This window comes from Suricata suricatta, chromosome 15, assembly GCF_006229205.1.
Source record: "Suricata suricatta isolate VVHF042 chromosome 15, meerkat_22Aug2017_6uvM2_HiC, whole genome shotgun sequence".
Classification (NCBI taxonomy): domain Eukaryota; kingdom Metazoa; phylum Chordata; class Mammalia; order Carnivora; family Herpestidae; genus Suricata; species Suricata suricatta.
In genome coordinates this window covers 63,367,116-63,380,462 of record NC_043714.1, presented here as the reverse complement: position 1 = coordinate 63,380,462, position 13,347 = coordinate 63,367,116, and the positions used below count along the sequence as shown (strand labels likewise).

The window sequence follows — 13,347 nt, the reverse complement described above, 5'->3', positions numbered from 1 at the left end:
GCAGGGTGGGGTGGGGAAGGGCGGTTTGGGGGACGAAGCTGTGACAGACAGGCAGGGGCCCTGTCCCTCATCCTTCACACCCACGTCAGCAGCCGTAGGTTCCTTCTACAAGCATGGGGTCCAGAGGCACTCCTGCTCAGGTCAGAGGCTTCTTCTGGAAGCTTTGCGTTTCATTTCCCTGAAGACTGAGCTGAACAAGGGGTGACCTAGAAGAGGGGGAGGGAAGCGGGCGGCACTGACTGCTCAAGCTCACCCTGAGGAGGTTCCTGCAGCCCTGCGCTGGGGACCTGGTGGCTGGGGTGGTGACAGCAGCAGCCTGTAGAGACTGCTCCAGACAGGGTCTCTGATCTGGTAGGAGCAGATCAGTCCCGGCATCCATAGAAAACCTGAAGATGTGATCAAGTTACCCATCATCATACCGCTAATGACCACACCTGTGGCCCTTTCTGGTTCATTCCTATCCGACCTTTTTCAACACACAAAGGGCTTTTCTTTGTTTTGCGTCTTGTGGTGTTCTTGTTTTTTTCCAAGTGGTTGAGGATCGTGAGCATTGCTAGGGTGACATTATAGCTCCTCTGAAGCATTTTGCAGTTGTAATCGGGAGCTGTATGTGTGGGGGAGGCCTTGCACTTCACTTTGTGGACCAGGCAGGACCCAGCCTGCCTGGGAGCGGCTGTCTGCAGCCCTGGGGCTGGGCAGCCAGGTCTGTTCATCTGGTTGCTCCCAGAATCAGGGAGCACATGGGTCACGATGTCTCTCTCAGCTGCAAAATAATAGCAGCGTCTGCCTTCTTGGATTGTCGTGAGCGTGTAGTAGAGTGTGTGTACAGCCGTGCTCCTCGGTGCAGAGCTGTGCTCCCAGAGCAGCCTCAGCCTCGCTCAGATGAAACCTGCACCGCCCGGGCCCACCTCACACCAAGGGAATCAGAACCTGCGTTTTTGCAAGATCCCCAGGTGGTAGACACAGTGTAAGTGAAAGTTTTGAGAAACACCTGGCACCAAGCAACTCTTTAGAGAATGGTGGTGCTTCACCATGAAGATGGGGACATTGATGTCACCAGGGTGCAAAGAGGGACTTGGGGGGCTACCTGTCCACTGGTGTCCTCAGGATCATGACCACTGGTGAGCCAGCCTCCATCTGCAACCTTTGGACAGGACAGAGGCCTTTGAGCTGGAACCCTGCTCCCGGTAGGGTCCCTGCACCCCGCCCCCCTCAGCTAAGCTGAATGCTTCCTCCTTGGGAGAGTCTTCCCCGGCTCTGGCTCCTCTCAAGTTGCCCCTTCTCTGCCCAAGGCTCCTGGCTCCTCTGTGCTCCCTGTGTGGCAGCGTGGGTGTCTGATTCCCTTCGCTGTCCCCTGAGGTTCTGCTGTTGCCGAGGGCTGGCCTGGGAGAGGCAGTTGCTGCATTATTTATGGGGCGTCGTTAACCAGCCGTGCCGATGAGTTACACAGTTTATTCTTCTGCGCCGTGTGTGGGATGCCATCCTGGGCCTCTGTTTAATACAGAACACAACTAAGCAAAACAGAACTCCGAGCCAGAACGGCCACGGGCTGAGCCCTGTGCCCTGCATTAGGCGAGTGGCCTGTCCAGCGTTGTGGCCGTGGGGAAAGTGGAGGAAGGGGAGGGAGAAGAAGAGAGGGACCCGGGGATGTTCCCAGAGCTCAACTTCAGGGGAGGGGTGGGAAACTCTACGGAAGTTGACAGATTGGGCGGGGCTTTTTTTTCAGAAGTAAGAAAGTGACTTCAGTTTCCTCCCCACTCCCTAAGGGACCAGGCTGCCGTTAGCTGTGTGACCTGTTAGGTTTTCTGGTCACCGAGGTGATGGGGGATTTGTGTCACTCACCATCTGCCTGGACTTCTGCTCTCTTCTTTGTGGTTCAACTCTGACCTTGCCCTTGAAGCCTGCTCATGGTCACCTTGTGCACCCTGCCCACACTGCAAGTCCCCGGCATAAGTGTATCACTCCAGTGTCCCTTGGCGAGAGCCCCCTTGTGCCCTCTCTGCTTCCCTGTCTGTGTGCCAGCCGTGGCTCTTACTAGGAATGTTTTTCCTTCGTTTCTCCATTTCTCTGCCCTGGAGCCCACAGTGGTGGGGGAGACTCAGCCTCACAGATGGTGAATCGCATGATGTGAGGAAAGCAGGTGCATTCGAGAATGCTTTGGAAGAGGTGACATTTGAGCTCCATGGTGATGGCGAAATAGGGGTTTCAAGATTGTTGAATCCCCTTGGAGGTCAGAAGAGAGAAGAGCCGTCAGTAGTGGTGTGTGTGGTGTGGCGAGCATGGTGGGCGGCCCAGCTGGCGGATGCAGAGGTGGGCTCTGTGGCCTGTCTTCAGGGAGACCCCACCTCTCTTGCTGTAGGAGGGGGCCAGTCTTGCAGCTTGATTAAAGGAGTGTCCTCTACACGTTTGTAAACAGGCTCCTTGTCCCTTCCCGTTTCTGTAATACGAACTTTCCCTTTCTCGGAACCCAGTGTGGTCTGAGTTGGATTTTCAACAAATTGTTAGGGGTTCAAGAGCTACCCTCCTCTCCAAAGAAAGTCAAGTGGCTCAGAGGAGAGGAGGGTCCTGTTCCTGTTACCTTGACTTTGAACTTGGCAGAACCCAGGTGCCTGGCAGGAGTCTTATTTTCCTTGATTTTGGTCTGTCTGGAAAGTTGTGAGGTTTTTGTGTGTTCTCCGGTGAACCCCACAGTGGGCACTGTGCCCAAACTTTCTCACCGCCCCGGGAATGCATTCCTAGGGACCTCAAATGTGACCTGAGCCCAGTCAGAACCAAAAGCCTCAGAGGGGAGCTTGCAGGACTTCTGGGTGGGCGGTGCAGATCAGAAAATTAAGGACTGTGTTGGAATTGATTTCTAACAAGGTTCTCAGTGGATCCTGCATCCTGATTGCAGATTTCTTCTGAAATCTGAGTATACTCACTTTGGCTCAGCCTTAGAGTCTAGAAAAAACCCAGAGCTTTTTCTCTGTTACCTTTAACACTTTGTTCAAGTTTCTTCTCTCTCCTTTCTCAATTCCTCCCAGATTGTGAATTTTACTAGTAAAATTACTTTGAGGTGGGTAGAAACTTTTTTTTTTACCTTGAAAGAAACTTAAAAAAACAAAACCCAGATCCAGAACAATCCAACATCCCCTTGCCTTTACATTTTAATAACGTTTACCTTTTTTAAAAAAAAAAAATTTCTCAACAAGGAGGCTTTTTGTCTTCTGTTCTTAGAAGTTCTTTTCTTTTCTCTTTTTTTTAGAACCATTAAATTATATATTGCCTAAAACAGGTGGGCCTGACACTCTTTGATAGACTGTCGAATATCATTAAATCAGGAGCGAGCCGCTTTTGGAAGCCTTCCTCTGGCTGAGTGGGTGTTCGTGGGCGGAGAGCCGTGTGCTGCACCCCTTGACTGGAGAGAGTACCCTCCTTTTGTTGCTAATTTGTTAAAGACTGAAGTGAATCTCCAAGTGGTGGGGGCAGAGATGTAGTTTTCTGGGGTGGTTTTGTTTTTTTTTTTTCCAGTGCTTTGAGCAGTTGATTTCAGGCACGTTTGTGTGGGTTTGAGTACTCTTCCTGCCGTGTACTTGGGGGCGGTGAGACTAGGCTGACGCTGAAGGCCCGGCTGGTCTGGGAATGCGGATCCCAGCCTGCATGGACAGTCCAACTTTGAGTTTCGCATCTCTGCCGGCTTCCTGAGGAGGGTTGCAGGGGCCTGCACACCCTTGGTTCAGTTCTGTCAGACGTTCGTCAGACAGTGACAGTGCCCTGCACTGCCCCGAGCTCTTCTGACGTCTGATCTCAGTGATTCCTCACACCAGCCCTGAGAAGGGGTGACTTATCACTTGTGGAGGTCGAATGACCGGCCTGATGTCCCATTGCAACCTGGAGGGCCACAGTTCAGTCCATGAAATTGGATTCCCGAGTTTGTGTCGCTTGTTCCTTCCCTACAGTCTCTCCGTGTTCAGTGATGTGAGTGGTCAGGAATGATGTTATTTGTCATTCTACAGAGCAGGCCCTGAGATGTAAAGTGACTTTCCTTAATACTTTACTGGGCAGAGCCATGGCTGGAAGTCAGGACCGGGTACTCCCTGCACTGGCATCTTGCCATTCTGGCGTGTTTTCAATGAAATGTGCCTCACTTTTTTCTTCTTAAGAAATATTCTAGGGGCACCTGGGTGGCTCAGTCAGTTGAGCGTCTGAGTTTGGCTCAGGTCATGATCTCACAGTTAGTGAGTTCGAGCCCCGCATCAGGCTCTGCTGAAAGCCTGGAGCATACTTTGGATTCAGTGTCTCCTTCTCTTTCTGGCCCTCCCCCATTTGTGCTCTTTCTCTGTCTCTCAAAAATAAATAAATGTAAAAAAAAAAAGAAAAAGAAATATTCTAGATCATCTCAGTGACCTTCTACAGGGGTCCCTCCATGGGAGTGGTTGGTGTTGGGCACGCTGGCCTCCTTTATGTCAATGAGTGACGATGAGACCTTTGGGCTGGAGGTTGGTGGTCAGAATATCTGAACGTCGTTGGGCTTTTCAGAAGAGCTTCTCATCCTTTTTTGTGGGTCTGAAAGAGAATAAAAGGTTAGGTGAGGCTGTAATTGGTTGCTTTGAACTCTTGGGTGCTTTTAAGGATGCTAACTGATGGCAATCTGGACGGAGATCTCCAGTGGCCAGAGGACTCTGATCTCAGCCCCCACCTCTTTAATTACTTGGATGTAGATGTAGAAGGGGCCTTCATACTTGATAAGAAAATGGTAAATATGTGAGGTGTTGGCTTTGGAATTCCCCACAATGTCTTGGTGGGCCTGAACAGCAGCCTGAGCTATCGAAGGTTCACTCGACATAAGTTAAGATAAAGTTTCGCCTTGGGTAGAAGCAGGCCCCCTGGGGCACCAAGACGAGATGGAGGCTGTGGGCTTAGCAGGATGGGGACAGGATCTGTGCGTGGGTGTTGATGTCAGTAGCTGCCACCCGACCTCTGCCAAGAGCCAGTCAGACAGGATCCCTGGGGTGCGGCCTGTTGCCCCGTGGGAGCAAACTGTGGCTTGGGAGAATAAATCCAGACACCACAGTCGGGCCGAACAGGTCTCAAATGCAGAACTGATGGATGTGCTCTTGCGGCATCTGGGGAACAGACTTCAGGCTCTAGGTGGATTGTAAATTCATGGTGTTTTGTTGCCAGAGCCTCTAGTTTGATCTGAAAATTAAAAAAAAATTGTAGTGATTATTGTTTTCATAAAAATGATACATGACCCTTATTTAAAACACACACACACGCACTCTCTCTCGCTCTCTCTGGCCATAAAGGAAAGTACAAACAAGAAAGTAACCTATTGGTGCAAATCTTAACTTCCAGAAATAGCCCATTTTAATTTTGGTAGGGAATTTCCCCAGATGTCTTTGTGCACATTTTCAGGCAGGCTTGATACCAACAGAAATGTATAAAGAGGCAGTTTTATGACAAGATGCAACACAAAAATATATTTAATTTTACCTTCGTGTAACAGGGTTGAAACTGAAGTGAAGTAATGCTGAAGCGATTACTTAACCTGAGATGATATCTTCTCCAAAAGAACTTCATTTTCCAGACATCCCTCTAAAGCAGTGGTCCTGGGTTTTTTTTAATATTGATTTTGACAGAGAGAGAGAGAGAAAGTGAGCAGGAAAAGGGCGGAGAGAGAGAGGGAGAGAGGAGGGAGAGAGAGAATCCAAGCAGACTCCATTCTGTCAGTGCAGAGCCTGACGTGGGGCTCAGACTCACTATCCACGAGATCATGACTTGAGCTGAAATCAAGAGTCAGCCTCTCAATCAGCTGAGCCACCCAGGCGCCCCTAAAGCAGTGGTTCTTAACTAGGGAATGAGTTTGTCCTCTAAGGTCCATCTGGCACGACGGATGCCTGGAGACATGTTTGGTAGTCCCCACCAGCGGCGTCTGGGAATGTTCCTGGCATCTCATGAACCGAGGTTAGGGATGAGGCTGCACAGGACAGCCCCTCCCCTCCCAAAAGAACTTTCTGGACCAAAATATCCTTGGTGGCAAGGTTGAGAAACTGTACCCAAGGGTAAGAAAATAAGATTGTTGAAACCAATAGGAAGATGAAATCAGTATGTTTTAGCTCAGTTGCAGTTGTAGACTGTTTTGATTGGACTTGTGCAATGCAAGACGAGAGGATTAACTTCATTAGAGTTTCTCCCTCCTCAAACAACAAAACCAGGAGGTGGCCCATGTTTATGTCCACCAGGTCCGTGTTTGTAACACTTACGTTCAGTCCTGCAATGGTCTTAGTTCTAGGTTTAAATGCTTCAGTGCCAGACTCTATTACTTTTTTTTAAGTCAACTCCTCACCACACATGGAGCTCGAACTCCTACCCCTGAGAACCAGAGTCAGGCTCCCTACTGACGGAGCCAGCCAGGCACTCCCCAGCTCCATTTTTCTAGCCATGGTTTTCCTTTCATGGGTATAGTTTGCATCACCTCTTGGTCAGCTACTTGATCTTTTTTTTTCTACTTGATCTCAATATACATTTAATGTGTAGGGAGGTGCCACAGTCCACTCTGGTTGCTGCAGTCTGAGTTGCACCTGCAGTGCTGAGTTTGTGTTTGAGAACCACACTTACAGGAGTGGAGAGACACCATGTAGTGTCCCCAGGACGCCGCAGGGCTGTGAAACGGGCCCATGTGGGAAGTGAGCTGCACTTGGGAAGGGAAGTGGAAGCTGTGGATGAATGTGCTGGCTATCCTCATCCTCTGAAAAGACTTCCCTGTGGAAGCGGGCTTGGCCTTCACTCTGAGGGTCCCCAGAAAAGTCAAGCCAGTGCTGCATGGACATAAAAGACGGGGTGCCAGAGAGAGGTGTTGAGCTCCCTATGAGCTGAAATGTGGCGGGAGAACTCCCTGTTGTCATGTTTCTGTAGATGTTTCTGTAGATGTGGCCGTCTGCTGAATGGCCATATTTAGGAATCTTCTCAACCTTGAGATTCTGATGGTCTAATAATGCTTCCCAAGAGCTGCCTGTCGTGGAAAGGGGCTCCAGTCACTCTGGTTTGCTCCTCCCCATCCTTTGTCATAAGGGTGAGAAAAGCCACAGCCGTAGTCAGGTGGCCTTACGTGCTCTGCATATCTTGAATTTGGACCCACCATCTACTACTCAAAACCTGATCCATCCATGTATGTGTCAGATTCTGCCAGACTTGTTCTAACTGGTGTTTGTAGTATTTACAAGATTCCTGGCCCTCTAGCCCTGAGCACATTTGAAACCCATTTCTGAGCCAATATGTTTATATATAATCCGGGCAGCGTAACCTAGGCTGCAGAGGAAGAGAACACACACAGATCATTCCCTGTGTAATTGGAGTTGGGTGTTCTGTTATTGTCTTAATCAGATGTCCATCACAGCATGCCTTACTGATCGATGGCTTTGTTTTGTCGTAGGGGAGCTATCCAGTTTGGGAGGATTTCATAAACAAAGCAGGAAAGCTACAGTCCCAGCTTCGGTAAGTATAGAAGCATGTTTGTTCTCAGAAAAATGTCAACACCCACAGACAAAGGATGGAATAGGACAGACCCCGGATATGGATTGAGGTTAATTTCGGGAGTGTTACAGGTGCAGAAAGCATGGAGTGGGCTTTAAATTTGAGCACTGCCACTTATTAGCCTTAGGTCTTGGGCCCTGATTCCCGTATGTAAAACTGAACTGTCTGCCTTCTTCCATAGGGATTTTGAGAGTCAAATGAGCTATTACATATGTAAGGTAATATTGGACAACATTCACGTAACGATCACTGTGCCAGGCATATGTTAATTAAATCTCACAACCCCAAGAGGCAAGTGCAGTTATTATCCTCAATTTACTGATGAAAAAATGAGGCACAGATAAACAACTTGTGCAAAGTCACACGGCTAGTAAATGCCAGAGCAGGGATTTGAACCTGCATCTGGCGGTGAGGTCCATTCTGCTTACCGCCTGTCCTTACAAAGAGTTCACAGCCCATTGTTGACTACTGTATCATTCCATTTGCATGAAGTGTCTGGAAAACGCAGATCTGCAGAGACAGACGTAGATTAGTGGTTGCCAGGGACTCGTGGAGGAAAAGGAGATTGAGTACAAATGGGCACGAGGAATCTTTTTGGGGTGATGGAATGTTCTAAAATTGGATTGTGCTAGTGGTTGCAAAATTCTGAGTTTACTAAAAAAAATTGTTGAATCACACATCTAAAAAGGTTGAATTTTATGGTATACAAATTATCCCTCAATAAAGCTATTTGAAAAGACACGATCTAGGGTCGATCAGCTCGAAGGGGCTATTGTTGCCTGGTCTTGTGCTTTTGATACACAGATGTGTGTCATTTGATGTGAGCCAGAGAGCCTGTTAGCATCTTCCTGTTACAGCTGTATGCTTTTAAATCAGTGAGGAGAAAGGCTGCCCATTGGTGGGTGCTCCATGAGGGATGGGATTTACAAAAGCAATCATTTTCATGCCTCCTGTGCGTAGCACACGAGGGATGACATCAGTCGTTTTGAGTGTATGAAGGTGGTTTTCCAGAGGACAAAGCAGATAGGTGTTTTCTCGGATTAAAAGCCACGTGGATGATATGACGTTTTTTTTGGTCCTTTGCCCGCGGCCATCAAGGGGTTCCTGCCCAGAGCTTTAACCACAGGACTGGACATTCCGTGGCTCCCCTGTAGATCAGGAGAGAAGAACTCCAGAAGGATGGATCTTTCCTCCATCCCGTCAGCTTAGTGGGGGCTGGGATTTCTATCCCAAGAACCTGCGATTTCCCAGGCTGTCGTTGGTCTTCCAGTAGACTCAGGAATGTAGCCACTTCTCTGCTTGTCAGATCCTTTACCATTTCGGTGCTTAAGAACTTGTGAAGACTTTCTGTTGGGCCAGCTCCAAGCTCCTCTGACTGCGAGGCCCTGCAGAAGCCTTCCCCGGCCTCCCCTCATCCAGCTGCGTCTACTCCCTCTTCTCATTGATTTCAAATAGTCCCCATCCTGTCGGTGCCTGCTGGAGTCCACCAGGGAAACATTTAAGTACCCTCACCACCACCACCCTGCCGACACATACGCTTTTTTTCTTATGTGGCCTCATCGAATTATCTGGCAGCCTTTTCAAGGTCGGCCAAGGAAAAGATTCTCTCTTGCCCTTTTACCGCAGAGGAAGCCCAAACTTAATGATATGTTTAGTACAGCTAATTAGTTACAGTAAAACTTTTAAAGCAGTCTTATCCCCACTAGTACAGAGTACGTTTTTTATTTTTTAACAACTGTTTAGGCCTCCTGAGGGCAGGAACTCTTTCGTTGTTTTGTCACACTGGCAGTGCCCAGCGGAGAGCCTTGTGCACGTGGTTTGGTGTTCTGTAGTGAAGAAAGGGAAGGGAGCGTGTAGAAGAGGCAAATACGCTAGCAGCGCGTAGACCGAATCGTTCCTCTGTGCTGCCCCATCAGAGAACTGAGACATGACGACAGCAGACAGTGAAACAGGCCTCATTGGAAGGCGGTGTTTAAAGCTCCTAACTCCTCACACTTGACCACCATCCTCCTTTTCAGTGGAGCCCTGGTGACGGAGTAATACGCAAGGCACCGAGATAGCTGGTCGTTAAATTGGGATGATTGGCATCGACTTGAATGAGAATAAATCCAGCCATTGTGTCAGATAGTAACTGTAAATCAGAATAAGTTATTTATAAATCCTAGGGTGTTTGATAAAGCTGACTTTTCCAGGGTTTGCACTTGATGTCAACTCTTTCAAAAATATGCTTCAGGGGCGCCTGGATGGCTCAGTCGGTTAAGCCTCCGGCTTCGGCTCAGGATAGATCTCACGTTTGTGGGTTCGAGCCCTGCATCGGGCTCTGTGCTGACAGCTAGCTCAGAGCTTGGAGCCTGCTTCCAGTTCTGTGTCTCCTTCTCTCTCTGCCCCTCCCTCTCTCATGCTCTGTCTCTCTCTGTATTAAAAATAAATAAAAAAAAAAAACCAAAAAAAATATGCTTCAAAGTGTTTTTTTCTTTCAGTTTTGTTCCATGTATGTCTTTTTTTTTTTTTTTTTTTTTTAATTTGAGCAGAATGGCTTTTTTGCTCCACTGGAAAATATCAGGCCTCATTCTGCAGTTGGGCGCTAAGGAATTGTCACACAGGTTTTCCCAGGGACGACCTCCAGCATCTTCCAGAACCTTCTGTCTCAAAGCTGCGGTTGCTGAGGTTTAGGGTTGCTTCTTTAGTTTCATCTTGAACTCCTTCTTTTTTAGTTTTTATTCTCACCTGCTTCCTTCAACAGCTCTGTGTTCTTAGGAATGCTGAGTAGAGACTAGATTCATACGTGAAATACTTGGAAATGAGCTTTGGGCTCCATGCTTGATTTTGAGGTCCGTGTGCGTGAGCCCTGAGGCTGGCTGGCTTGTTCTCATTGCCCTCGACCCTGGCATGGAGAGGTGCTTATTCTCCATTGGATGACATCTAGATCACAGCGCTAGGAAGCAGCAGACCACTGAGTTCTCAGGAGGATGTGAGGAACTCAAAATAATTTCTAGGACAGCAGATGAGTGTAGTGACTTCTCCCTGGTGTCAGCTTTGAGGAATTCAGAAGATGCAATTGAGTTAACACTCTAAGGTTGAAAAAGTGGTGTCTCGGTGTCATTGTAAGTGGGACTTAGGGGGAAGGTCAGACACCCAGGGTCTGGTCCTGCAATGCAGTGAGCACGGGGCCCGGTGTTCTGCTGCGCTGCCAGCTCCGGTTCTGGGATGAACCGGTGATCTTTCTTTTTTTTAATTAAAAATTTTTTTAAATGTCTATTTATTTTTGAGAGAAGGAGAAAGCATGAGGAGGGGGAGAGAGAGAGAGAGAAGGGAGAAAGAGGAAGAGGGAGGGAGAGGGAGAAAGAGGATCTAAAGCGGGCTCTGTACCGACAGCAGAGGGCCCAGTGCGGGTCTTGAACTCATGAACCGTGAGATTATGACCTGAGCTGAAGTCAGATGCCCAGGTGACTGAGCCACCCAGGTGCTCCCGAACTGGCGATCTTGAAAGTCACTCTACTTGTCTCTGTTTTCCCATCTCTAAAGTGAATTATTTGAAGTAGAGGAAATCTCTCCAAAATTCCACCTCCCAGTCCATGTCTATATGCTGTTTTCCTGCTCTAAAATTATTTTCGGGTTCCTGGGTGGCTCAGTCGGTTAAGCGTCTGACTTCGGCTCAGGTCATGATCTCACGCTCTGTGGGTTCAAGCCCCACGTTGGGCTCTGTGCTGACAGCTCAGAGCCTGAAGCCTCCTTCAGATTCTGTGTCTCCCTCTCTCTCTGCCCCTCCCCGCTCATGCTCTGTCTCTGTCAAAAATAAAAATAAAAAACATTAAAAATTTTTTTAAATTATTTTCATCTGTACCATTTATGGTTTTTAATGATGGTTTTCATTTAGGTAAAAACACCTGTCTTTGTTCCTTTGTGAGATTTTTGCCTAGTAATTACATTATACCATCAGCTGGCATGATGGGAAGACATGCTGAGCCGCACCGAATGAGCTGGGTATTTTAGGGAGAGAGCGCCCAGTTGAGGAGGAAATGCTTCCTGGGGTGAGGGTGGGGGAGGGGGAGGGGGCCTGCAAAGCCAGTGGCTGTGCACATCCATACAGTCTGGTCCTTTCTCCTAGAAGGTTGCCTTCGGTTCTCACAGGAGTTTTAACCCTTCAGCTGTAATGAATTTGCTAGCGGGAGACATTCCTCATGCTTTTGTTGTGTTTGCATTTTAGGACCACAGTAGTAGCAGCGGCTGCCTTCTTGGACGCCTTTCAGAAAGTGGCCGACATGGCCACCAACACACGTGGTAAGAGATGGAGGGAGGGCGCCCAGCGCGAACCGGGCTCCACCTGTGCGCTCTTTCTTACTGTTGGGTGGCTTCACACGGCTTAGGTTCTCAGAGCTTAGCTGACTCCTAGTTTTCACGTCCTGGAACACTGTGCGGAGTCGCAAATAGTCCTCCAGACAACGAAGCACGTCAGAAGGACGGAAGCTAAAGGAAGGAGCCGCAGTTTGTGCAGGAGGTGGCTTGGTGTGCTGTTTTGCTCACTTTTAATGACCTGCCGATTGCAGAGTCTTGAACTGTGTGTCTGGTTGCAGTTTATTTTTCCCTCTCCCCATGGGTTGCCCTCAGATTTTCCTGATTCCCTTGTGGAGAGGGCAGGGAGAATGATCATGATCGGATAGACCATTTTTCTGCGAGGAACCCTCGTGTAAGTGGCGTGCTGTCATGTCTGTTGGTGTGCCTCCCACATTTTCCTGCAAACCCCTGGAGACTGTGACTTAGTCAAGTTGCAACGCCCCAAAAATCGTGCTGAGGACGTAGCAGGTGTTTAACGTCAGTTTATTAAATCAGTGAGCAAAGGGGACGGTAGTGTGAATTTTCAGTAATTTAGGGACTACTGAATCACACAAAAGAATGCTAAAAAACATGTATAAAGAAGAAAATGAAAGCTCCTATATCCACCACCATTGGTAGAATGACATGACCCATAGTGCGGAGACCTCTGTTCAAAGAGTGGTGCTTTCCTTTTCGTTCCAGGCCAGGGAAGCTCTCTGCCTCTTTTTTTTTTTTTTTTTTTTTGGGGGGCCTTATATTTCTGGGTCTGCTTGTACCCCGCCCATTCTCTTCATTGTCGTGGTAACATTAGGAAACGTCGAGGGGTTGCCCTCAGTCCCACAACAGTTTAGCTTCTCTGGCACACCTCTACCTCCAGTGGGTTTCGTAGGTGCCTCTTTACCGTAGGTACTTAATTAAAAATTTAAATGAATGTGCAGTGAGAACACTTCTCATTGGTTCAAGAACCTCAAAGCCTGCTAATATGTTATGTACCCTTATGGGACCACAAAAACCCAATATGTTCTTTATTCTCCTTGCCCTGGAGGGGCTCGCAATGGAGTGGGGGGTGGGAAATGAGATGTGCAAGTAAAGGATGTCGGCGTGGAAGTGACATGCGCAGTACAGAACTAGGGATAGAACAGCGTGCTGGGGAATATGGAAAGTGAGCAATGAGCTCAGCTCAGGGAGTCCGAGTCCTCCGGGAGGGGTCTTCCGTCTCCTTACGTCCAAGATGCCAATGGTGCCTCGAAAGGCTCCCTAGGAGAATGTGATGGAGACCCTAGAGCCGTGGTTTGAAGAACTTGGTCTGGGGGCGCCTGGGTGGCTCAGTCGGTTGGGCCTCCGACTTCGGCTCAGGTCAGATCTCACGATCGTGGGTTCGAGCCCCGCGTCGGGCTCTGTGCTGACAGCCAGCTCAGAGCCTGGAGCCTGCTTCCGGTTCTGTGTCTCCTTCTCTCTCTGCCCCTCCCCCTCTCATGCTCTGGTCTCTCTCTCTATCAAAAATAAATAAAACATTAA

The 13,347-nt window shown here is 48.6% G+C and overlaps 1 protein-coding gene across 4 annotated transcripts in view; it reads left to right on the top strand.

Moving 5' to 3' along the window:
• The window catches only part of MTSS1 (MTSS I-BAR domain containing 1), a 158,649-nt gene that overhangs the window by 16,063 nt on the left and 129,239 nt on the right, over positions 1-13,347 (top strand). For all 4 annotated transcript variants that reach the window (XM_029923732.1, XM_029923730.1, XM_029923731.1 and 1 more), the window contains exons 2-3: positions 7,415-7,476; positions 11,723-11,796. In XM_029923732.1, the coding sequence (XP_029779592.1) occupies positions 7,415-7,476; positions 11,723-11,796 (136 nt within the window). The remainder of the gene's footprint in view (positions 1-7,414; positions 7,477-11,722; positions 11,797-13,347) is intronic.